At 43.5% G+C, this 26,478-nt stretch overlaps 1 protein-coding gene across 4 annotated transcripts in view; it reads right to left on the bottom strand.

The window, feature by feature from the left end:
• The window catches only part of FGF13 (fibroblast growth factor 13), a 78,982-nt gene that overhangs the window by 17,476 nt on the left and 35,028 nt on the right, over positions 1 to 26,478 (bottom strand). The window contains exons 1-2 of one of the 4 annotated variants that reach the window (XM_039354732.1): positions 25,832 to 26,427; positions 24,133 to 24,300 (exon numbers count right to left, since the gene is read on the bottom strand). The exons of 1 other annotated variant lie outside the window; for it this stretch is intronic. In XM_039354732.1, the coding sequence (XP_039210666.1) occupies positions 24,133 to 24,298 (166 nt within the window). In that variant the 5' untranslated portion in view covers positions 24,299 to 24,300; positions 25,832 to 26,427. Of the gene's footprint in view, positions 1 to 2,973; positions 3,327 to 24,132; positions 24,301 to 25,831; positions 26,428 to 26,478 lie in introns of those variants that run through there. 2 more of the 4 variants (XM_039354730.1, XM_039354731.1) reach the window with 2 other exon arrangements.

The following is a 26,478-nucleotide window of genomic DNA, read 5'->3' as shown; positions in this document are numbered from 1 at the left end:
GCCGCAGTCTGTAAGGGAATCACTGCAGTTGTCAAGTTAGTAACACGGTTGTTAAGTGAAACGGACTCCCCTCCCCTTGACTTTTGCTGGTCTGAAGATCGCAGAAGGGGGATCACATAGCCACGGAACACTGCGACCGGTCACGAATGTGAGTCAGTATATTTGAGGAAGGGGACAGGATTAAGACATAAATATCTAGAAGTAAGTTGGTTTGAGGTGGGATGCGGTTTGGGGGGAAATGGGCGGGCAAGAGCGAATGTGGTGTGTATCAATTTGTTTTATTTTTTATCTGAAGTATTTGTAAGATTGTTATGTATTGTAAAATTGAAAATAAAAATTTTTACAAAAAAAAGACATAAATATCTATGATAGAGGTACAAAGTGTGGGTCCCCCAGTTACCAAGAGCCATAAAAGACCCCCGCCCTGCCAAGACTCCCAAAAGTTGTTCTGACGGACCGAAAGCTCAAATAATAAAATACACGCCAGGGATGTAACTACATCACACCTATTCAGTCGCAATCCACCTAAAATGACAATGAATTGACAACTAATCTGCTTATCCAAGGAGATTCTTAGCCCTCCAGGTTAGGGTGGCCCAAAAGGTGCTTTTTCCAAAAGACAACTGGACTTCCTTGGTCTCTTTTTTTCCCCCTTGAAAACATTTCACTTCTCATCCAAGAAGCTTCTTCCGTTCTGATTGACTGGTGGGGAATGGAAAGATTTGCGCTCTTTGCAGTCATCTTTGCAGAATATAAATCCTTCCGTTCCCCACCAGTCATTTAGAGCTAAAGAAGCTTCTTGGATGAGAAGCAAAATATTTTTGAAGAAAGAAAGTCCAGTTGCCTTTTTTGGGGGGGGGGAGAGAAAAAAAACCCCTTTCAGGCAATGAATCTGGTTCTTCACCTGGAAGTTAGGTCTACTATTCCAAGTAGGGCTGTTCCACTGGAAAGTAAAAGTTGTGTATCCCTCAGTTAAGTGGCAAACAGGGTTTTAAACACACTTGCATTACATAGCTGTTCTCCTTGGAGGGCAGCTCTGTAAGCAGATCCAGGTGCCTGTGTTCCCTGGATAGCAAATTTCGTTGCTGCGTAACAATTAAAACAGCCTGTAGTTGCCACCAAATCTAGAACTGAGTCCTCTGAGTGTGCAGGCTGATGGGGGGGGGGCAGACCTAAAGGAAGACCAGATTTTGTTCCTTGAACCAATAAAGCCAGTTTATTTATTTTATTTTTAAGCATGCGTGGACAATGCTTTTGTTTGCAGATCACACATGGACAGGTGAGAGGCGTCTGTCTCTGCGTGTATCGGCATATGATTGCATACCAATCAATCAATCGATCGATCAATCCATCCTAGGGTCTTGTTTATTTTTGACCAATCTGGAATCGCAAATCATTGAATATGCAAAGCCACATCATTTTTTTTTCCAGATGTTTCTTTCCTCTTAGGAAGATTTCGGAAATGTATCTGTTAGGCTGCTCCTTCTTTAGAAGAAAAAGGCTGATTTACACGGAAGAGCTTTTGTGGGTAAAGCTGCTCCCCTTGTTTTTCTAGCTTTTATATTTTAATCATGCAATAGGGTTGGGTGAGGACGACCAAGGTTTTACTCTTGTTAAAGCAGAGAATGTTGAAATCTTCTGAAAAAATTGGTGATTTCCTTGGTAAATCACCTTGTTCCCACCCCAAATATAAAAGCAAGGCATTTTTAATTTTTCTTCTTCTTTTTATAGGCTTCGTCTTCCACCAAATGAAATTACTTTGTGAACAGCAGACGAGGGAAGAAGACGGTTGAGAATCAGAAAGAGAACTATGTATTTCTTTTTAAAATTTTAATACCATATAAAACCACCAACCGGAGGGGTTGAAGTTCTTTCTGTTCTACTTGTCCACTTGTTTTTAAACCCTGCACATGTTTGAAATGCGATGCAAACCATCTCTCCCTAATTTTCTTGCTGAATTCTGAAGAACAAAGAAGAGGAAACTTGGGTAGATTGTTTCCACATAGGACATTGGTCAATGTTGCTATTAAGTCTGGCATTTGGGAAAATGGATATATGCAAAGTCAACACCAGTGCCAACCTAAGTTTCCCAGTACAAGGCACAATTATATACTGTGTGTTGCAAAATCATCACACAAATAATATCACAGTGACACATGGTATTATCCCCCTCCTGTTGAGCATCAGCTTCAAGGCAGTTTTAAAGCTCGCTTGTGAGATATAACACCAACAGTGATCTCCTGGTTGAGTGTTCCTGGTGTTCTGAACACCAAGTTCACTGTTCCTGCACATGAGTTCCATGGATCATCTCATCCACAGATTTGGCTCCTCTTAGCCCAAGACTCTGGTCCCGAAGGAGAAGACTTCTTAAGAGGTTCCCTGTGATTCAGATCCTAGAAGGCACTGCTTTTGCAACATGTAAGCATTCCAGTTGACTCCCACCTTCTTCAACCTCTGGTTTCTCCCTCCAAGAGGTGATCTGGAGAAGCCACTGAAGGTCTCACCTCCTCTCTTGCTCCTGCAGCTCAGGATAGACCATCTCCTTGCCTCATTCACGACTGAAAGGAAAAGGTCATTTGGCGGAAGAGCCTTCCACCCAAGGGACTGCTGGCCCGCTTTTTCCAAGAACTTAGCTTCCTAAGACCCCCAGGGGAGGGAGTTGCTTTCCCTCAAGATATGCTGGTGGCTTTCTTGGCAAGAGCCCTCATCCATCTCACCGCCAGGCTCAAGGCACCCCATTAAAACGCAGCTGGCTGCTTGGGGCCAGGAGAACTCGTCCCAATGCTTGGGAGACTGCAGCACTTTCTACTTGAGCCAGCTGGCCAAAGCTTGGACCGAAGGAGGACAAGACCGATGGTAGCCACCATTCCAGGGAAAGAACCATCCCACTGGGACCCCCTTGCAGCCAAGCAGACTCCACACCGCCTCTCTGCCGCCCCCCCCCCCCAAGTCGGGGCCAGGGCGCAGCCTCACCTGGTTTCCTCCGCCGCCGCTTCTTGGAGCCGAAGAGCTTGACCCGGGAGAAGACGCTGAGCTTCTTCTTGTCGGCGCAGCTGGTCTTGGACTTGCTGGGGCTGCTGACACACTTGCAGGCGTTGGACTTCTCCCGCTCCCTCGCTTGTCTCTTCTGGCGGATCAGGGAGCTGGCGATGGCTGCCGCCATAGCCGCCACCCTGGAGGGTCACTCGGCGGGGCTGCGGGCGCTGCCTGCGGGGGAGGCCCCCAGCATGCTGCTCTCGCCGCCCTTCGGAATCTGGAAGAGGCTAGGCCGTCTTCCCCGCTCCCGGGGCCCGGCGAGGACGCGGGCGGAGGGGAGGCGTGCGCCCTTGGGCGACGGAGGGACGGGCGGGGGGGGGGGGGAGGGAAGGAAGGGACGGCTCCCCTTCCCCAGAGGTGCCGGCCCGGCCGCTGCAAAGTCAGAAGCTCCCGCAACTCCGATGCCGGGATGCCAAGTTCCTTTGCCTTCAGCGAAAGCGGAGCGGGACACCCAACAGGTCCCCGGACGATTCCAAAAGCGCCCGGGCGCCCTGGCGCAGCAGCGGCGCCGGACGGCACCTGCCCCCCCCCTCCTGGGTTGAGTCGGCTCTTGCCCTTGCGCCCCTCTCCGTCCGGCGAGTAGACAACCTGTTAGGACCCCTCGGCCCGGAGAAGGGGCTCCGGCTGGGCTCCGGAGGGGGCGCTCTGGCGTCCCTGGCTCCGGAGAACGGCACCTAAGGCTGCTGGGGGCGGCCCCCGCCGCGCAACTCCCCCGGGGAAGCCAGCTTGCTTGGCGTCCGGTTCAGCCGGGCAGCTTTCACCGCAGCATCTCCCGAAGCTCCCGGACCGAGCGAGGCTTTGGCGTCTTTTGGACGGCGAGCGCGCGCTCTGCCACGGGAGAGGAGGAAGAGGAGGAGGAGGAGGAGGCGACAAGGCGGCAGGCGGGCGGTCGGGATTTTCCTTCGACAGCAGCAGCAGCAGTAGCAGTAGCAACAGCAACGCCGAGCGACCGAGGCTGCGCTCTCCTCCAGGCGCTGCGCGGCGGCGAAGGGAGGAGAAGACAGGAGGAGGAGGAGGAGGAGGAGGAGGCGACGCGGCAAAAGCCTCGGGCGGCTCTGCTCCCCCTCCCCCCTCTGGCAGGAATGCAGATGCTGGGCTCGGTGCGCAAGGAGGAGGAGAGGGAGAGGGAGCGCACGGTCCGAAGGGTTCTCTCTCCCCCTCTAGGCAGAGGCGCCCCCGGAGTCTCCTTTTGCCCCCGAGATCCCTCCCGACAAAGAGGAAGGGCCTCCCCGAACTGGGGCAAATAAAGAAAGGCCGTCGCCAGATCGAGATAGGCTCCCAAACAAACATGGCTTGATTGGGAGGGCTTTGAAACCCCAGGGGTGGTGAGACGGGGTGGCACCTGAGAAGCCACAGGCAAACTCCGGGAGGAAGGGAGAGGCATAGGGAGAAGCAGAGGGAGAGAGAAGCCAGAGAACGAAGTAAGAGCTAAAGGAGGGGCGGGAGTCTCAGGCTTCCCTGCTGTGCCTGGAAAAAACCCGGAGCAGGAGGTGATCTGGAGAATACCACCTTATCAATCATGAAAGCCTACAACAAAGGCCCAGTTCGCTGTTTTGTCTGTGGGACTACCCTCCACATTTTTGAGGATGGCAACCCTACCAGCTGTGACTCACTTAGTTAACATACTTTCCATCCTTCTGGTTTCCATGCTATGTATAAGAGAGTCCAAAGTCCAAAGTCAAAACAAACTAGAATCCTTCTTGTTAGATGTTCCTTATGCGTTTATTTATGCAACCTAAAGTCATATGATACCCATAGAAGAGAATAATTGTAGCTGAAGGTTGAACTATGGGGTCCTTGGTGCTCTCTGAGCTTGATGGTTTTCTTGCAGATGCTTTGTTAGTCAACTAGATGATGTTGGGTAATGAAATGTCTGCAAGAAAACAACCAAGCTCAGAAAACATCCCATGGTCATCCTCCTCTTCCTCTTCCTCCTCCTCCTCTCCCCTGTACACCGATCTCCCTCTTAGCACTGATGATGTTACCTAGTTGGGTAATGCAAAATCCACAAGAAAGCAACCTCACAACCATATTCCACTTCTATTTATGGAATCTAGAGCTGTCCAACCACACTATTGATAAATCACAACTGGTGGTACCAATACACGCATTTAATTTATGGTTTATAAGCCCCCACAGTCTGTTTCATGAGTACAGATCCCCGGATCCATCTCCTTTAGAGTATTCTGACAACCCCCAATGAAGAGCAACACCAACAAAAGTTGTTGACAGCAGAAAATGCTTAAACAGCACCCCAAGTGGTCAATTCCACATTGCAATGAAGCACCACACAAAATCTTACACCTGCTAAGAATTAAGACTGCAATTATTTGGAGCCAATGCAGGAGAATATGCAATGAAGGTGTTAACAAACAAATTTGTGGAATTCTTGGTCACGGAAAGAAAACTTTCTTGCAGATTTGGAATAGGATCCAAAGCATCCAGCATTCTCGCGCCCTGGCCCCAACGAGTCTTTCTGAAAGAAGACATTTTGGAGAACTTTGAAAGAGGGGCCTTGTGTCCCTCTCCATTCTGTTCTTTTTGGAAAAAAAGAGAAACTGCTTCCAAGTTCAGAAGGCAGCTGCTCCAATGCCAATGTATTACTTTGTACGTAAAGTTTAAACCACACAACAAGAGCAACAAACAAACCAGGGTAAGAAGCGAGCTTGTTGCAAGCAGACCGCTTTTGCACCTAAATTTTGCACAAAACATTTCTACAATTCAAAGAATTCTGTTTTACTGAAGACAAGGCAATGTTGGTACACTGGAGAACAAATTTACCCCCTGAGCAAATGTGGTAAAGACTTCCCAGGTCCCTCCCAACTCTGTTATTCTGTTAGCTGCTGGTTGATATTATGGTATCATTATCGTATCAGGGAAACCCCAAAGACTGTCCATATGCAACTCCATCATTTATTGACTTTGAATTTGCGAATAGAGTAACTCATCTCCTAGTTGCTCACTGAGAATGTGATTGTGATATTGCTTTTTAACAAAAAAATTTTGCCGCACGCTAAATAAAATAAATATTATTTGATGGAGCTTCTGGATCAAAAGAGACAGTATAAATCTACCCTCTCCCCAAAGAACTAAACAGACTTGAGAAATGTTGAATCTGAAACTCCCTTTTCATTTGCAGACCCCACCAAAAGCTACCCAGCTCCTTTCCCCAAGTTACCCCCTTTCTAAACCACTTCTGCTCTCCTTCCTTCCTTCCTTCCTTCCTTCCTTCCTTCCTTCCTTCCTTCCTTCCTTCCTTCCTTCCTTCCTTCCTTCCTTCCTCTTTCTTTCTTTCTTTCTTTCTTTCTTTCTTTCTTTCTTTCTTTCTTTCTTTCTTTCTTTCTTTCTTTCTCTTTCTGTCTTTCTGTCTTTTTTCCCCCTTCTTACCCGAGTACGACTTCCGTAATCCCAATGCCATCCTTCTCCTCCGAAGCCGGTGCTGGCCCTTTCAATGGCAGCCTGCATCTGCGAGCAAGCTCAGAGAAAGTTTAAAGATGGACGGAAAGAATTCTCCAAGGTATCAGCTAGAAACATCTTTGTGGTATGCACGGATCATTAATGGACATTAGGAGCTGAAGACCATTACGACTTTCAGCGTGCATTAAAAATGCATAGCTTTGAAAAGTTGTCTTCTGGCAAAGTTGGAGATGCGGCTTTGACGTCCTCTTCCCCTTCTCCTTCTTCTTCTTCTGCTGCTGCTTTGGCTTCAGTGTGATTTTTTTCATTTTTCGCAAAATGCTGGATTTTATTTGCCCATCTAAGATCACGAGGGAGGAAAATTATCTTTCAGTGTAACCAGATCCCCCAGTATCCGAGGCCTTGGCTTTTTAATGTTTCCGTTGGAAAAAAAAAACAGCACAAAAAAGCCTTTTAGAGAGGGGAAAAAAGATCCCAGCTGGTTTTGTTTAAGCTGAATTATTGATGATCCATGAACAGAGTTGTAAACATTTACAGGAATCATGTTTGCCAAAACTCCGGAGAGAATTGCCATTTTGATGCATCTCGCACTGGGTGTGGTCACTGCTGTACCAGAGTACAAGTCTTCAGCTTCTTGAGGACCAAATTGCTACCTTGTGTTGTGGACGACACACTTTTTGGGAAGCACCCAAGAGACGCACACCCAAAATAGGCAGATGTTGGCTCGAGAAGTACTCAGAGCTGGGATAACAACCAAATGTCATTCCCTCCTGTCTACATGTCAACCATGCAATCAAATTGGACTGATCACAGAATCGATAGGATTGCTCTCCATGTATTTAACAAACTTCCTTTTCCTGCAACTCAATAATGACAGCTTTGAGGCAAAGTTTGAAGGTTTCTTCTGGAAGCAACCCTGACATCATCAATCAAGATTTGAGTTCTGTTTTAGCTATAATACTGAGATCAAGATTTATGTCTCGGCCACATTTTGAAATCTTGTGTTTGTCAAGGAAAACCACATGTCATCAAAGATCATGAGTATCACTTTGAATGTCTTAAAGTAGAATGGGAATAGGGTGGCCTTGTGCTCTTCTTTTAGTCAAGTCTTCCTCTCCTCCAAAGGGCATTTGTCATTCCCAAACACAGTTTGATGGCTACATAAAAACCAGGATTCACTTAATTAAAGTCTCTGCTTTCCGTAATGGGGCAAATCAGGTTGCCAGCTGAATTCTTTGTCATTGGCTTGGAAGACCTTCTCAGCTAAGATCTCTCTTCTCAAGGAGGAAGGAAGAGAATGGAAAAAAGAAAAGACTGTGGGGTCCTTGGTGCTCTCTGAGCTGGGTTGTTTTCTTGCAGACGCTTCATGACCCAACTAGGTAACATCATGAGTGCAAGAAGGGAGTGGGGCTTGTGGAGAACAATGGAAGGAAGAGGAGGAGGAAGAGAAGGAGGGCTGTGGGATCCCTGGTGCTCTCTGAGATTGGTTGTTTCCTTGCAGACGTTTCATGACCCAACTAGGTAACATCATCAGTGCAAGAAGAGAGGAGGTAGCAGGGATCACTAGAGAATCTGCAGGAGACAGCAGGAGCAACAGGGGTGGTAGATCGTCCCCACTTGATTTCTCTTCCTCCTTCCATGCACTTTCACGACTGGGCTGCCAAAGATCTAGACAACCATTGGATGACACCAAAGAGATGCTACCATGGTTGTCTCAGAAGGGGGTAATTTTTTTTGAAACAAAAGGGGTGATGCTTTCTAGGGAACGTGGGGATTTCAGCAACCCAGATATGGTGGCTGTACTGCACACAATCAAGTTTGTTGAAGGTGTGGGACAGAGAGAGCACAACAAGAAGGAGCTCAGGGCTTAACAGAACCCCCCCCCCCCGGGGCCTAAAGCCCCCCACCCAAATGCTGCCTCCCTTACCTTCACCATATTTACTCCACCTTGTTCTACAGAGTTTGAGATCTGAAAGTGTCCTTACTGCTGACTGCCAGCTGGAATGTAGGAAGCTGATTTATACAAAGTGCTGCTGTTTGTCCAATTAATTTAGGGTTCTCTCACTCAATGGGGCAGAAAGTCTGTTTTCTTTTTCCTCCATCTGCTAGCTGAACCATTTCACTGGAGATGCCAGGAATTAAATCTGAAAACTGCTCCTTGGATAATGATCATATGTGAAGTGGTGTTTAACACACACACACAAATACACAGAGAGAGTTATAATCCACCTTTCTTTTAGAATGAAACTTAAGGTGCAATACGCACCTCTGTGGTCCAAACACCAATGAACTTTAACTTCAGTGCAATGGTCCAATTGTATACAGTTTCCTGACATACTTTACCCGGGTCCTTTGGTACAACATATTTTCACCCAGAAAATTAAATTCTATCCTTAAGATCTGAAATTAGAACAAGAAGAAGAAGGAATAAGTTGCTTGGATCAGATGAGCCCAAAAACAAATAGAGGAAACTATAAGGAGGAGGAGGAGGAGAGTATCAGCTTTATGCTTGCTTCATTTTTTCTTCTATCTCTTTATTGCTGGCACAATATTAAAGGATGGAAATAGTACGTTTACTTTATGAAACCAGAAAATGCAGCTTAGGAACTGTGCAGCTACAATTAGGCTTTGCTGCTATCTGATCTTGCCATCATCCCAACAAATTCCTAACAAATCAATTTAGAGGTTTTTTTTAGTTCTTTCTTTTTTCTCCTCAAATTTGGTTGCTGGTCCCATTCTGCTCTCTGGTGGCGAATGAAGTCCATGCAATAGATTGTCATTGTAGCTTTTTAAAAATTTATTTATTTTAAATCAAAGCTTTAAGAATGGCTCATGTAGTGCTGATTTTTGGCGAGAATAATTAAAGAAGCAAATTTTTTAGCATTGGCGGGCATTTAACTCAACTGCCTGGCTAATGCAGCAATAATTTTTTTTTTTTGCTAGTAGGCCGTCACGGGTAGCAAATTTATAATAATAATTATTATTTATCAATGCTCCTTATTTGACATCTGAATATATAATCTGTGGTTTTTCAATCTTCATTTGGTTTTGCAGGCTTTATTAAATGGCAATTTGCCCAGCACCTAAAGATTACTAATACACCAGCTGAATGTTTTTGTAAAAATTGGGGCTTGTTATTTTATTTCAAGATCTGGAATGGATTCTGAGTTGATTATACAATATATTTCAGTGACTGAAAGTCAGTGGTGGGATTCAGCCAGTTCGCACCACTTCGGCAGAACCAGTAGCTAATTTTTTGTTGCCCAGGCCCAGAATGGATTTCCGGAAGCAGCATCCACACAGAGAACCTGTTGTTCACATATTTGAATCCCAGGTATATCGGGTAAGATTAAATAAATAATTGAGAAGTATAAAGGGGAACCAGGAATGAATAAAGGAATTGGAAGTGGGTTTGAATGAAAACACTGGCAATAGGATAGCTGCATGCCTTAATTACATTGCAGATCAATAATTAATATGCAGCTATCAGGAGGTGAGCATCATTTCCTTAAATGAAGACCCTTAAGGGACGAGTGACTATCCAGCTAACAGATATAACAGAATAACAGAGTTGGAAGGGACCTTGGAGGTCATTTAGTCCAACCCCCTACTCAAGCAGGAAACACTATAGCATTTCAGACAAATGGTTGTCCCAACTCTTCTCAAAAACCTCCAGTGCTGGAGCACCCACAACTTCTGGAGGTAAACAGTTGCACTGATTAATTATTCTCATTGTCAAAAAATTCCCCTTAGTTCCAGGTTGCTTCTGTCCTTGATTAGTTTCCATCTGTTGCTTCTTGTCCAGCCTCCAGGGTCTTTGGAGAACAGGTTGACCCTTCCTCTTTTTTTGTGGCAGCCCCTCAGATATGGCCAAAAAAATTGAGGTTGGTGAAAGCTGAATCCTGCAACCAAGGAATTGCTTCATAAAGATTTCTAAAACTTGGGGGAAATATGTGTCTCCATGTGTGTGTTCACACGTGCCTAAAGTTTCCTTTAAGACAAGCTGGTTTCACATAGGATTATTTTTGGCAAGGGGACAGTGGTGGTTTGTTCTCATCTAAAGATGTTGAAACTTTCTCAGTTTGGGCTAGAGACATGGTGGTCTCCTTTCCAAATATTAACCAGGTTTGACCTTGCTTCGCTTCCACGCCCAACATCAGCCAGGTGCTATCAGCTAGCAACATTCATGGTCTGAGAAGGATCTTCTTGAACTTCAGCTTGGTGCACTGAAATACCACAAGATGGCAGCAGTTCCTAGGAAATCTGATTTTTTTCACGTCTGTGGAGATTCTCACTCATCTAGATTGTTTCAAAGATGTTTTTTTCAAGAGGCAACTAGACCTTCTTGTTTTTCTTTGAAGACGTTTCGCTTCTCATCCTAGACCACATGATTCCAAGGTCCCTTCCAACTCTGTTATTGTTACCGTAAGCTTCTTCAGCTCTGCTGAAGTACTTAACCTAAATTCTTTTTTTTTAACATAGAAATATGATATATTTTGTAAGTAGGGCCGCAGATGGAACTAATGCCCTCCAAATTCAGAAAAAATCAGACACATACGTTCCCTAACAAAGAGGACTACAAGCTCTGCTGAATTTTTCATGGTGCCCAAAAAAAGTCTTTTCTATGAACTATATTTTGTCTTTTCTTTGCAGGAGGGGTACGATGATATTTTTCTGTCCTGAGAAAGAACCTCCCCAAGCCAGCTTTTCTTAGACTCACACTTCCCATCTTCCCCAGCCATGTAGATGGACTACACCTTCCATCATCCCCAGCCAGAGGACTCCTGGATAAAGAGAAGGCATGAAATCTGTTTCTTACTCCAGCATTTGCCAGTGCCCATAATTCCCACCCAGGATAACCATTAGGGCCACGAGATTGCAGTCCACTTTGCTAGGGAAGGCATGTTGTCTGATCTTTTGTGACTTTGGAGGGTGTTAGTTCCAGCTGGGTCCCTTCCCCCATGGCTGCAAAAACTTATAACATATATCATATTTCTATGTTGAAAAAAATAATTTAAGTAAGTACTTCAGACACACGTTCCCCAAATGCAATCCAATTTGGCCTTATAACAGGCTTTTAAGAAGAGACTGGACAGCCATTTGTCAGAAATAGCGTAAGTCTCCTGCGTGAGCACGGGGTTGAACTAGATGACTTCCAAGGTCCCTTCCAACTCTTGTTACTGTTACTGTAAATTCCCAGTTCTCTTGAAGAATCTGCATTTAGGTCACATTGTCTTTGTGTGGTGTCCTTTTTCAAGGGCGTCTGTCTATCTGCTCAGAATCGGGGGGGGGGCTGTGACTCGCGATCAGGACTGTTTTCTGACAAGTCAACTATTTCGCAGTTCACAACTTGAGCCCAAGCTGTGATAGCTGCAAGAAACAGTGGTAAGAATTCTATTTTCCTATCTTTCTTCAGCCAACTGCTAATTCTTAGCAAAGAAAAAAGAAAAAAAAAATAGCAGATGGTTAAAATGTTATATTCATACTGAATATGAATGATTCTATTTTGGTTTTGTGAGTCTACTCCTTGGCTTATCGGGCAGAGAAATGAGTGGACCAGTTGTCTGCTGGCAGGGAGCAAAGACCGGGGTTGGCAACCAACTTTGAGATACGGCTCAACGGCCGTTTGGTTTAGTGGTTAAAGAGAGAGCCAGCTTGGTCTAGTTGGGAAGGCACCAGTCTAGACATAGTTCTACAAAAAGTGCCATTTTGTATATTTTAATTATTCAATACTCCCTTCTTCTGCATTTATTTTTAAGATGATGAAGTGGATGGCGCTGTGGATGAGGTTGCCACCAGGTGGCAGATATGGGCAGAAAACTGAACCAACTTGTGAAGACGAGGCTCTCAAAGTCTACAGGTGGTCCTCAACTTACAACAGTCCCTCCCTCCCTCCCTCCCTCCCTCCCTCTTTCTTTCTTTCTTTCTTTCTTTCTTTCTTTCTTTCTTTCTCTCTCTGTCTCTCTCTCTCCTCCCTCCCTTCCTTCCTTCCTTCCTTCCTTCCTTCCTTCCTTCCTTCCTTCCTTCCTTCCTTCCTTCCTTTCTTTCTTTCTTTCTTTCTTTCTTTCTTTCTTTCTTTCTCTCCTTCCTTCCTTCCTTCCTTCCTTCCTTCCTTCCTTCCTTCCTTCCTTCCTTCCTTCCTTCCTTCCTTCCTTCCTTCCTTCCTTCCTGGAAATATATTCCTTACATTCCTATTTTTGCATTGTCATTTAGACTAGTTTAAAATGCATGGCTATCTTGAATCTTTAAAAAAAAAAACTATTTTTTTTTTTTGTAATTCAAATCTTCAGGCTGCCAGATCAACTGATCATCTTGTGACTCCTTATCCATCTTGCACTTCCATAGGGGAAGAAGCAAAGGGTTGTCAGCAGGGATGGTTCGGCTGTTAGAAATTCTGTTGGCCCACCCCCTTTCAAAAGTAGCTGTTTTAAAAATAAAGTGAAAGACAAATGTCAGACAAAAGCAAGACCCCGCTCCTCCTCCTCCATCACTACCACTCATCTTCTCCTTCTTCACCCATCTTCTCCTCTTTCTCCATCTCCATCTCTTTTTCTTTTTTCTTCTCCTTCTCCTTCTCCTCCACTCAACTTCTTCTCCACCCATCTTTTCCTCCTCCTCCTTCTCCTCCTCCTCCTCCTCCTCCACAATCAGACTGTTATGAGCATTCATTGAAGACAACAGAATTTAGTGAAAACCTCTCCCCATTAGACACTTCAACAGAAAATAACAGCAAAGAATCAATTTGTTCAAGAGCAGATCTCCGAATGTAAACAGTAAATTTCAGTCAGTCTTGAAGGTAATTGTTTTCCCTCTCCAGGTTACTGTAGAATTTGTTCTGAATGTCACCAGATTTGATTTAAAATTTGCCACAGTTGCACCAAGTCTGGGAAAAAGATGTTCAAAATATGTTTCCACTAAGCTGAGATTGGCCATGGTCTGTTAAGTAAGCCAGTTAATTGGCTCAGTATATAAAATTGAGCCATAAACCATTGTTCATAAAGCACATCAAACAGACCACATTATAATTTCACATATTGGGTGAGCCCAACCACAGAAATTCAATCTGAATTGAAAAGCTGGTGTAGGCACATTAGTTCGGTCATAACCAGAGAAAAGCAGCATGGAGAAAGAGAAGTACTTGTGTCCATCTTATGGATCTCTTTGAAAGTATTGGTGAAGATGCCACTACTCATAGTAGTAGTGCTGCTACTAGATCAGGTAATGTGACTATTTAGCTCAAAACATCTCTGATTATTGTCTTTTCCAAATGCATTTTATTGAAACCCTTAGTTGGCCTACAGCTACATCTTCACTTCTTTCATTTGCAACCATCAGTGGCACAAGAATTCTCCAGGGGCTGCTTCAAAGACTATTGGGCTGTCCTGTTCTTCACCCCCAAATCTGGGCTTTTCCCCCTTGGAAAAGCCCAAGTTTTGGGGTTTCCCTACCCCCGACATTCCAAGAATGTTGAACTCAAAGCACAGAAAGTCATTATTTCTCTTCACTCTAAATTGGTCTCATCCCATCTTAAGGACTTTGTCCAGTTATAGCCAACGTTCTTATGGGCTGAATAATTCCTTTAGGCAATCATGAGGTTTAATTTGGGCTTAGAATGTTGAGGCCACCCAATCCCTGTGCTTTGCAAACCATGACCAATGTTACATGTAGACCTAGCCATAACCACGTTTGGCTAGGTCTACATGTAACATTGGTCATGGTTTGCAAAGCACAGGGATTAGGTGGCCTCAACATTTAAAGCCCAAATTAAACCTCATGATGCCTAAAGGAATTATTTGTTTATTTGGTTAAACAAATAGTGAGTTTTGGGGAATGTGTGAACCGGGAAGTCCTTTAGGTGCTAAACAACATGTCATTTTATCCACTCCCTTCTTACATTCTCAATGCCTGACTTCTGAACTTCGTTCTTGTTTTTACACTCCTCAAGACTAAGATATCTTGAAAATCTCTGAGGCTCCTAGAGAAACTACGGATATTAGTGGAGCACAAACAGCTTCAAATTCCATAGAATGGGATTCAGTTGGTGTCTCTGAAACATAAGGAAAAGAATGGAAAAATGGTTGGATTGGAAGCAGAGAATGAAAGATGGAACTCTTGGCACCCATACAGGAAAGTGCCAGTTCTTATGAGCAATATGGGCTATATTTAGAAGTTGCTGGCAGTGCATAAGTCAAGAACCTTCTGTCGTTTGAAGCCAGAAATGGACTTTCAAATTCAGTTAAAAAAATTGAAAGATTCAGCTGAATTTCTTTCAAGCTATCAACATGGCTCCTTTTTTTTTTTTTAAGGAGTTAGGTTCAAGGACCAGAAATCACATAGCAATCAAATTTTTTGGGGGAGGAAAACTATGAGCCCAAACTCCTAATTTCAGTGCCTCTTGGTGGGAAAACAAACTCAACTCAAACATCACCAGAAGAGAGGAGGAGGAGGAGGAGGAGGAAACTAAGATGGTCTTCTTGGGCATCTCTAACTTTCAGTGTTTGACCATCAGGCATTTAGAAAGTTATTCCTTCTACTTTTACTTTTTTGGAGGGGGGTGAAGGAGGTTATCTTAGAATTTAGAAGTATGTTAACTGATTTCCCAGTTCTTCCATGCAGCAGCCCACAGTGGTCTGGATGAAATATCCCTAAAGTGTAATATGTAGTTTGGCAAATAGGCCAGTTTAAAAGGTACAAGGAAATTATTCCAGAAAAGAGTCTGGGCATTACCGGAGAGTCCCAGTAAAGCCCAAAGAGCTGAATTTTGCTGATGCGGTGATGATCAGACTTCCTTGAAAGAGGACCGTGTGTGATTTGGCATCACCCAACAAGCGATCTGGCCTGTCTTGTTTTGTGCTTGTGATTTTAAGCCAGTATCAGAAAGGTGCTTTGCGTATTTTGGCACAATCCACAGTGCACATTTATTTCTCTGGCACTCGCGTGTCGTGAGATGGCATCTCTTGAAAAAAAAAAGAGCAAAACACGAGGCGCGCAATCCTGCAAACATCAATTAATTCTCGATGGAACAGAAACTCAGCTCTTTTGCTGACTGAGGTGCTCTCCTCCTTTTCTGTTCTGAGCTACGCTCATCCCACACGCACTGCAGATACTAGCCAGCAAAAGGAGTTTGTTGTTAGTCTGCAGTCTTTCTTAAATGCCGTTCTGGGGCAATGCAGCTTCGTTACTTTTCTCAGTTCCCCAGGCTCCGTGCAGCATTTCTGCTGGTCAGCTTGAGGAATTTAGGTGGCGTTAGGCCAGGTGAGGCCAAATGCACACCTGAAGCTGGAACAGTGGGAAGGCTGGACATCTGTTGGGTCGTTCATCTGGGTTGTTCACTGTCAATTGGATCATTAGCAACAAACCTATTACTGCAGGCTAGGAAAGGTGACCTCTGCAGTGCTGACTGTAGGCAATCATAACTCAGTGGCTAACTGCTGCATGATTGCAGGATCCTGGCTTCTTCGGCCAGAGATTGTGAACCCTACAGACTGTGCCTCACTGATCTGCTTGGATTTCAGTAGCCATGATCTAATAAGTCTTGGGTTCAGAAAAAGAGACTGTTGTAATCCGTGAAACCCAGCTAGGTTGTAAGACTGAAATATAATGAATGACCGTGACACGGTGAATAAATGCATCGTTGTGAAATGAAAATGAAAGAGCACTGATGTTGTTACCTAGCTGGATCATGAAACATCTGTAAGAAAACCACCAAGCTCAGAGAGGACTCCACAGTCGTCCTCCTCCTCCTCCTCCTCCTCCTCCTCCTCCTCCTCCTCCTCCTCCTCCTCCTCCTCCTCCTCCTCCTCCTCCTCCATTCTAGCACTGATGATGTTCTCTAGTTGGGTCATGAAACATCTGCAGGACAACCACCAATCTCAGAGAGCACAAGGACCCCTCATTTCAACCCTGAGCTACCAATATCCTGGTAGAACATAAAAGGAAAGCCTACTGCAGAACAGTTGATTGAAGAAATAAAGCACAACTATAAACTTCCATTTAAGCCATACCTCAGGGGCTCTAGAATGGCTTGTAGCCTCCAAGAGTTTTCTGGGCTCTAACCCTAATCCCTTCTATTTTTTTCCCCCCATTGTAATTTTCAGTTTTGCAGAAGGAATAAACTATTGAAGATGTGGGCAATCGCTGTTATCTGTTCTATTTAATCTAATTTTGATTGGATTTACCTTACTTTTTAAAATCCCAGTTTTGTCCTGACGTCATCTATTTAGTGAAGCTGGTCCTGCCCCTTTGGGGGAGGGGAAGGACAGAGTGCGAGAAGGGAATAAGAATGTACCTGGCATGATGTAGGATGCCAGCCCTGGCCATTAGCCCCAAAGAGATGTGCCATTTGACATTGCATTGATAGATTAGATTGTTCTATCACCTCTTCCGTTGAGCTAAGGATTTTGATGGGGTGCTAACAACCAGTTTTTGCAAAAGGAGAGAGAGAGAAAAAAAACACCTGCAACCCAACACACCATTGTTTTAACACTTTCAGCTGAGTTCTAGCTGTGCAGGCTGGTAGGCTCACACTCAGGTTTCACACCTGGAAAGAAATGTGCATGCAGCTAAAGCTTTTGTACCGAAATCTAAGAGAAGGAAAACACCTTTAACTAGGAGATGATTGCAGCTGGAATGAAAAGGAAGTGAGATGCTGGTCGTTTACAAGAGGGCCCCAACATGAAGCTACAAGTAATATCCTATTAAAATTAATTATGAGCTAACGCACAAAGCATCTGCTTAGGCATTCTGAAGCGCACCTCCTTGGAAATAGATTTCCTAAAATGAATACCCGTAAGCAATTCTAAGTAAAAAGAACTGAGACAGATAAAAATAAATCGGCTTTTTTTTTAAACCGGCCGGATGGCTCAAAAGATTGACGTCAGGGCCGGTGTGGGGAAGATCTGAATGGCTCTCTTTCCTTATAATTTGGCCTCGATGTACGACCACAATTGTTTTAGATTCCAATTTTCATGTTTTGGGAGAAAAGGGGGGAACGTCTAACAGTTACCCCTCTCTCAAAGGTCTCGCTCCTGTTTGACTTCAGAAGTACATGAAGCCAACCAGCCAGCCTGTTGGTGAACGCTCAGTTTTGGCTGTGCTGTTACGCTGATTGCTTCTGCAAATGTAATGGGCCATTTGACATTCATGATTTTGTAATTTGCGATTCAGAAGTGTCTGCTGTTGTAGAGAAGGATGTTCTCTGCCTTGTTTGTTTATGTAGCTTGTGCTGTGATGCAGTACAGAGGGAGGAAGAAGACTGGAGGGAACATCTGAACCTCTCGGGAACTAACAGCACCAAAGAGAGCTTGCAAATCAACCCAAGCTACAAAAGGAGATAAGCATGAAGAACTTGGAATTGAGGGCAACTGTCACCAGGCTGGCATTTTCCATATGTGTTGGCCTACAACTGTCATCATGTCCAGCAGTTGTGGGCATGAAGGTAGTAGAGGAGGATGGGACGTATAATGGTAGAGATTCGGAGGGCCTGAGGTTATAAGCGAGGGGTCCTTGGTGCTCCCTAAACTTGGTTGTTTTCTGGTAGACATTTCATTACCCCAACTGGGCAATATCAACAATGTTAGTGTTGATGTTGTAATAACATGAGGAAGATTTAAGAAACAACTACAGGTTTGAGAAATTGGATCAATTAATGGCTGTTGTAGAGATGAAGAGTTTGAGCAGATAGTTTTTCTTGATATGGAGTCACTCTTACCAGAAAGCTCCATGGATAGTTCTTTTTTCTTCTTCTTGGATTGAGGTAGAAACCTTTAAATTTACCAGTCAGGAACTCCTAGGACCCTGCATTTTGCTAAGTCTGCCATTGGTCTATCCTGCAGATTATTATGCCATTAAATTTCCAAAGTTTTAGTCCAGAATTTCTCCATCTTAACTTGGGAGAGGCCTGCTGGGGATTGAACAGTGAATCCTTCGATGTGCAATGCAGATTTTGTTTACTGTTAAGCTATGGCCAGTTCGATGTCTGGCACAAATCTGAAGAACCGCAGACTTTCACTGATGCAGGAAATATTTTGGTCCTTTTTTGTTGTAGTACCATTTGTTTTCCCATCCCCGGTGGTGGGATTCAGCCGATTCGCACCACTTCAGCAGAACCAATAGCTAATTTTTTGTTGCCCAGGCCCAGAACAGTCTTCTGGAAGCGACATCCACACAGCGAACTGGTTGTTCCCATATTTGAATCCCACCACTGTACATATTCCCTGTAATGTGGAAATGGGTGGGGGTTGCAGAAAGCATTGAAGGAGAAGTGAGCCCAAGATAACTTTCCACAATCATGTTTCTCAGCCAGCAAAGTCAAGATTTTGTAGCTGCATCCTTTTCTTAAAAAAAAAGTAGCTTCATGCACAGATCAGCTTTTTGTGAAGCAGAAGAATCACGATGAGTAACCAGCCATCATCTTACTACTCATGGTAGGATGTGAATGATGTCCATCTAAGATAGGATCTGTTTCAACTTGTAGAGTCCATCCCATTTCTTTTGAGCTGTTTTGCTTCCATGGGAAGCTGATGGCCTTCATTACCCAGACAGCTCTGGATCTGCTAGTAGGCTACTCTGCCTTTCTGAACAAAAGGTTAGATGTGCCTCGAGGGAGACTACATAGAAAAGGAAGCAGGAAGAAGACATAATTCCATTAAAAAAAAATAAGCTTGGGCTTCATGCCAAAGGAGTGATTATAGAACAACAGCAATCCAAAGGACTTGTTTTTGTTTCTTCGTTTCCTTTTTTTCCAACAAGAAACCAGCTATCCCATACAAAACACGCCACCTCATTAGAGTTTGTCTGCTTTGAATGTATGGATGCAAATTACGTTTTCAAAACCAGACTTGGCTTCGCAGCCCTTTCCTTTTCAGAAAAAAAGAGAGAAAAGAAAAGAACAGGGGCTGACGCTTCATGTATTTAGGAGAACAAATCATGGTAAGAGGACATGCTGGTAGCCCTTTGGCTGTTGCGTCTGTGCTCGAGAAGAGTGGTGCGTGTCTTCTGCACATTTGCCTCCAGCTAATGTAGAAGAGACACACAAATGTCTGGGGAATTTATGGTGTACCGGGCCATGGGACTCTTCCATTTATCTTCCTCTCTGGAGAATTTAGAATGCAAAGGTTGGCCACAGTCACGTTAGAAGATGGATGAGCTACCAGGACATTCTAGGGTTCACTGGAGCAGTTTGGTGTCTGTTTCATCCTACAAAAATACTCCAATAACCAAAGACAGATCATCTCCATCAGTGAGCTGATCCAGAAGTCTTGGCCAGAACTTGAATAGTTATTTCTTGATATATTTTAATAGAATGATTATGATTTTCTGCCCAACTTATCTTATTTTTTCCCCACTGGATTTATCTGGGTTCCTGACTGTGCTCACTTTTGGAGTGTTATCTATAGCCCACTGTACATAGATAATTTTAGCAAGGAAAACAGTTGAAATGGGGAAGGACACCCCACAAAAAGCATGTGTTGAGAGCAAGGAAGATGGCCTTGATGGAGGTAGTTGAGCTCCATTGCCAAGGGGGCAAAGGATAAACATGTTTTGAAGTCTAGAAGGTCCAGATAACACCTGGAAGTGGCTGAGACAGACACCTCCCTCATTCCCTGACTATAAGGAGGAAGAGCCACTGTACAGTACAATCAGGCTTCCAGTGTTCTCTCATGATAACCAACCTGAAAGGAGTTTTAACTTTTCTGGGATGTTGGTTTCATCACTTAGTCTACCTCATGGGCTTGCACCCTTCTTCAGCCACACATTTTCTACCCTTCCACAGCCTGTTCATGAAAGAGAGAGGATTGCGCTGCCAAAATTATCATCGGCGAATCTCTAAGGGGCACCATTTTCTTTTCATTGTTTTATTCTCCAAAATTAAGTGGAGGGAGAAATGGAAGTGGTTGATGGTGGAAAGACCTACAATTACATTACAAAAAAAAAAATGACCCTTTTTATGCGGAAACTATTTGCATAGGTTTGTGCTATTCTCCTACAGGTCGAACAATGGTTTACATCCCTGAGGTTCTTCTGCTACTTATTCTCACCATGAATGTCTCCAAAGTCCATAATGAAAAGTGGAAGGAAGTAGTGTCATCCTGCAATTTTGGGGAAGGCTGGAATGTAGGTTTAAGGCCTCTCCCTTCTTCAGACATTGCCCTCCCAGGTTAAAACTGATTCAGACATTTCAGGGTGGAATTAATTGAAGGCTACTTCTTAACACTGCCCTACATTGAAATGTGTCAGACAGCGATTTCTGCTAGGAAAAGTCTTCTAGAACAAGCCAAAACAGATTTCATGGACGTCAGAGAGAGAGAAAAAAACCCCACGCACAAAGAAACATTCCATCTTTAGAAACTTTGGAGGAATAAAACAGGAAGAATATTCATGAATATGTATTTTTTTTTCAGACTAAGTCTACTCTCCTGCTTTATACTCCGGCTGGCAAATGTATAATATTCCCTGCAATCAGCACTGCTTGTTTCCACTTCTACAAGATCAATATTCATTCAACATTTGTGATTAGATAACATTATCATTTTCTCTTTTCTTGCCCGTACTCTTTTGTGAATAGCAATACCAATCCTTGGAAGGAAAATGGGAAGAAAAATAGCATTTTTCCTTTATTATTCATTTGTACATGAGAATGAGGCTGAGGGTCTGGGCATCTAAAACATCTTCTGGAAGAATGATTTAAGGATGACATATATCCCTGAAACAGCAATGGAGCAAAAAAAAAAAAGAAAAGAGAAAATAAAATAAAATAAAATAAAATGCTTAGGATCCAGCATGTGTGTATGTGTGTGTGTTTGTTTGTGGATAGGGAAGGAAGGAGGGTGGGAGGGAGAGAGAAAACTTCTTTAAAAAAGAAGGAACATTTGTTAACATTGAGGGGGGAAAAAATCAATGAAAACATTTATATTTGAGGACATCAAGTTGAGTTGAACAAACATCCCAGTGTAAAAAGGGAATTACTATAATGTTCTGCCAAAAGCCTCAACTCCATCAGCATGTTGGTGGCATTTATTTACACATCTGAATCCCACATCTGCTCACCATTACACAGGGCTCCTATCACTCCTTTGGAGATGTGCAAAGCAACAGGACATCTGGATTCATTCTAGTTTGTTAAAATCCAGTCATTGTAGGCCATTTTTGTGTCCTTCCTAGAAGTCTTCTAACAGATGGACATCGGGTTATCTTCTGATGTTGCTAGTTTCCAGCATTCTTTGGATTTGGCCTCGTTTGCTGGATAGTTGAGGTGCAATTGATATCTAGAGGCGTCCTATTAATCAGAAGGACACAAGCCCAGGGATGAACCAGCTTAGTAAACCACTTCAAGCTTGAAGGTTACCATTTGCCAAACAGATTATCTCCAGTTTCTGTCTATTTCTGCTGAACCATAACTGAACAGTTAGTGTTTCTCTGGATGGTCACGGGCAGATGGTGTATGCTTGGTTGATGTACATGTGCTCTCCATCATTTATGGTGCATCATTTGGGCAAGTCTATGTCAAATTCCTTTTGCTTCCTTTCCAGTAAAAGACATTCCTCATCTATGGGGACACATTTGCAACACAATCTTGTCCCTGTGTATCAGGCAAAAAAACCAAATCCAAGTGGACAGCCTCACTGGACAGAATGTGCGTGACAAAAGAAGCTACTGTCAACCATTCAGCTCCAACCGTCATGAAAACATAAGTCTCTGATGTCAACAAAATCCAATGAAGTAACTCAAGAGAGACTTTAGGAAGTCCCACGTTAACTGCAACAAAGCACTAAATAGCTGAAACTTCACAAAAACAACACCCATCACTAATGAGGCTGCAGCCTGTAGCACTGTGAAGATATTGACCCTGGAACATTTGGCAATAAATGACACAACAATACGTGGTAGAAATTATGCACTCCAAATAAAAGTTGAATATAAAAGACCCAGCAGTTGACAGATTTAAGAACTGTTTGTTCATACCTTAATCACAAGAGATTAAACTTCAAGGAAGTTCTATTTTTGAAAACCTGGATATCTCAGTTGAAAATATATGTGCGATTACTACATCCAGGTTCATATCAGTTCCTCTCCCAGTGCTATCAGTTAGCCTTCCTTGTGTGTTGGACCCCAAAATCCCATGATCTCCAACCAACATGCTGGCTGGGGCGATGGGAGTTGTGAAGGAGAAGGCTATTACAGAGGACATTATTTGAATAGTCAACACAGCAAAGATCTATGCTTTGGGGAAACACTCACATATGTAAGAGTCAAGTAAGAAATATTTGTCCATCTGAAAGTGACTGGAAACTTTTTATGCAACCAGCCATCAAGAAGATTGGACAAATGTCTTCTTCATTCAGATACATCATCACTATTCAGAGTTCATGAACCTGTTTGTAGATGGATGCTTGCCTCAGAACTAAATGATGGAAAGAGAGACCAAAAGCTTGAATACTTTGTTGATGAAATAACAACATACTACCTCTACTTGTAGTGTTCTTGGTTGGTTAGTTGCATTTAAGCATGAACAAATATGGGAGTGGAATAATTTTGTGTATCTCAAAGATGTTCGTTTGGGAAGGAACAGAAATATAGCAACTTTAGTAAATAACTTGAATGGATCTGAGTGATTCCCTAAACCTAACTCTAACCCAGACTGAAAGGAAACCACAGTTTGTTCTTCACCAGCCAAAACCATCTACCCTTATATACCGAATCAAATCCACGTATATAGACAATCCCCCAGTGAATTCATTAGCTAAATAACCATATATGGAAGCTGATGTAAAACATGCAAAATCTTACCACGTAGAATTGAGGCAGTAATAGAAAACACATAAGAGAAAACATTACAGAAATACCAAGAATTCAGTTGTCCCAAAACCACAGCAACAAAAAGGAAAAATGGTTTAATCTCATAGACCAACCCACAGGCAAGTAAGACCAAAGTTTGCTCTTCACAAGTCATAAACAAGCAAGTCATCAACCATCCCAACGATGTCTGATCTCATCTCTGGAGCATAAATTAAACAAAGGAGAGGAGAGGAGAGAGACACATTCCAATTTTGCTCTACAACATGCAAGAAACTTTCCAGAGTGCAACCATGCATGCAGAAAACCTTACCCCGCTTTGCCAAACTGCAGCTCGTATAAGCAATTTTGGCAAGATCAGCAGAAGCAGTGCACAAACAAAACTTTCACGAAGGACCCAAGAATTAAAGTTCAACTACAGGGTGATATTAATTCTCCCCAGCTCAGGACAACGTTAAAAGAATCAAGAGAACTCCAGGGATTGATGAAGGAGCTGGAGCTGGGAAGAAACTCTGAGATGTCCTTTTAGAAGAGCAAGCAAATTTTGCAGCCAGAAGGCAACTCAAATGACATGAACAGAGAGACCTTTTATTAATGCCTCGAAGGGGGACAAACAGCTTCTTTACAATGATAAAAGCTCCCAAAACTTTTTGTAAAGATTACCGGGTCTACCCCACATTTACAAGCAAGCAAAAACAAGGAGAGATGAATTCTAGGCAGCTTCTCATATCCTGTAGCATCAGACTCAACAGGCCAGGCACAGCCTTTCCAGAAAACAAGGCAAAGAAGAAATGAAAAAAAAAAAAAAAAGGAAAGGGAGAAAGAAAGTAGGAGAAGGAAAACCAAAAAGGGCAAAAGGAAAGAAAAGATGCATGGAGCACAAACCTTCCAGCTCTGTATTCTCTTTGAGGTGGACTTGCTTCAGAGGGCAACAGAAGATTTCATGGCATTTAGTTCGGAAAGGGGACTGTCTTTTCTTTAGCTCCGTAGATTGGATGGAGTCTTGCCGTAACATAATATATTCCTGTGTGCCAGGAGAGGCGTCATCCATAACTGTGGTTACCACACAACAAAATGAACTAAAGTTAGAATGAAAGGGTAAAACAACAAAAAAAGAAAAAAAGAAAACTTAAGAGAAACCTAGAGAAGAAAAATCAAGTTCGTCATGATTGGAGGAAGGTGGTGAGGATCAGGGAAGGGACAGAAGGGAGAGAACATTAGTAGAAGGAAAATTAAAATGCAGTGGATCAACGTACTTGGTTGGATGATGGAGAGAGAGAGAGAGAGGAGAACACAAAAGGAAGAATAGTCCACTCCTACATACTTACAACAGGCTTACTTGCAGCTTCTATGGGATCGTGTATTTTAAATTATTATTCTTGCAAATGTAGGCTAAGGGAAATATTGACCAAACACACGACTTTTTCTTGGGGGGCCCTGATTTTGGGAAACAGGTATGCAGATTACAAGGGTGTAGCAGGGAACATTTTTGAGCTACCATGCTCCTATATCCAACAAAGCAAAACATGTTCTGATCAAATCTCCAAGATGGCAGGTGCAAGGTAACAGAATCACAGAAGAAGAGAGCTGGAAGGGACCTTGGAGGTCTTCTAGTCCCTTCCCCCTGCTCATTCAGGAAACCCTCTACCGTTTCAGACAAATGATTGTCCAATATCTTTTTAAAAAAAACCTCCAGTGTCGGAGGACCCACAACTTCTGGAGGCAAGCCGTTCCAGTGGTTCATTGTTCTCACCATCAGGAAATGATGGTTTCCCGAGAGTTAAGAGCAGATATTCTTCATCAGGGGTTAAGAACATCTACTCTTAAGATCTTTTGTGCAGGAAACCACTCAGAGTTACCTTGAGGTAAGGTGGGAAGCCTATAATAAATGTTATAAACAAATAAGGATTCTATTAACACAGCCATCCCAGAGAGTCTATGATAACTTAGAATTAGTAAGGGGAAACTAAGATACAACATTGTTGAATCATTGCTAGAGCTGAATCCGGGGTTGTCTGGATTCGGGATGCAAAAAAGGAGGCTTTGATTAGGTTGGACGTATGAGTTGTGAAGTCCTGGTAGACCCTCTCCTCCCAGTCCATCACTGTCTAGACCAGTGTTTCCCAAACTTGACAATTTTAAGGCATGTGGACTTCAACTCCCAGAATTCCACAGCCAGCAACGCTGGCTGTGGAATTCTGGGAGTTGAAGTCCTCATGCCTTAAAATTGTCAAGTTTGGGAAACACTGGTCTAGACTAGATGGGTTGGCAATAACATGTTTACATTTATTCTTTTCAGCGCCAAACACTAAAGTCTCCTGGCAGATTCCAAGAAGATCTAAAACGTTAATGAAAGCCACACAGAGATTCCCTCCTTCTCTTCAAAACAAAAGAAAACAACAACAATCAAAAGCCTACCGATCATTGTGGTGAAAGCTTTTGGAAACCACTTATTTGTGCCTTTTTTCTTTCTATCTATCTAGGGCTTTTTTTGCCCTCTGAAACAAGAGAACAAGTTTGTGGGACATCCTTACAGGTGTCTGAGGAGTGCTATCATAGCCTTATTTTCTGGTTTCAGGGCTACCTGTATGGGATGCTTCACTCTCTGGTTGAGGGGTCAAGTCTTCTGTTCCTCTTGGTTGCCTGTCTCTCACCTTGGTCCTTCCTTTGCCTCCATGTTAATGGACTGATCCCTCCCAAGGAGCAAAACAACTCAGCTAGGATTCAGATCTATGCCTCCTTCTCTTTGTAATCCAAGCCTCGCATAGCCAGACCAGGCGGTGTCTCTGGAAGCTCCTGTAACCCACTCACAACATAGAGGTGTTTGATGAAGGGTCCTTCGGTTTCAAGTGGCTTTGGATCTTCAGCTTTCAAGCCTTGGGCTAATTCAGGAGCAGGATGGCGTCCAACATTCTGAAATGCTAGCAGTGAAGAGGGTCGGAAATGGTCACTCTCGCCCAGCCGGTGTTGAAAAACTAGCTGGATAGGCAGAGAGAATTACGTTGGGGTTTAACGACAGAACTGCTCCCAAACAGCAGAAGAAAACCGGTCCCCAAATTTTGCAGGCTGAGAAATTAGGTGGATAATTTCTCTAGGGGAAGCTTTTCAAAGGAATGACACTGTTTGTCTCTCCTTTCTTTCTTTCTTTCTTTCTTTCTTTCTTTCTTTCTTTCTTTCTTTCTTTCTTTCTCTCTCTCTCTTTCTCTCTCTCTCTCTCTTTTCTATCATCTC

The sequence above is a fragment of the Crotalus tigris genome, unplaced genomic scaffold, assembly GCF_016545835.1.
Source record: "Crotalus tigris isolate CLP2741 ecotype Arizona unplaced genomic scaffold, ASM1654583v1 scf7180000018585.330925593:3314079, whole genome shotgun sequence".
Taxonomy (NCBI): domain Eukaryota; kingdom Metazoa; phylum Chordata; class Lepidosauria; order Squamata; family Viperidae; genus Crotalus; species Crotalus tigris.
This window is presented reverse-complemented; position numbering and strand designations above follow the sequence as displayed.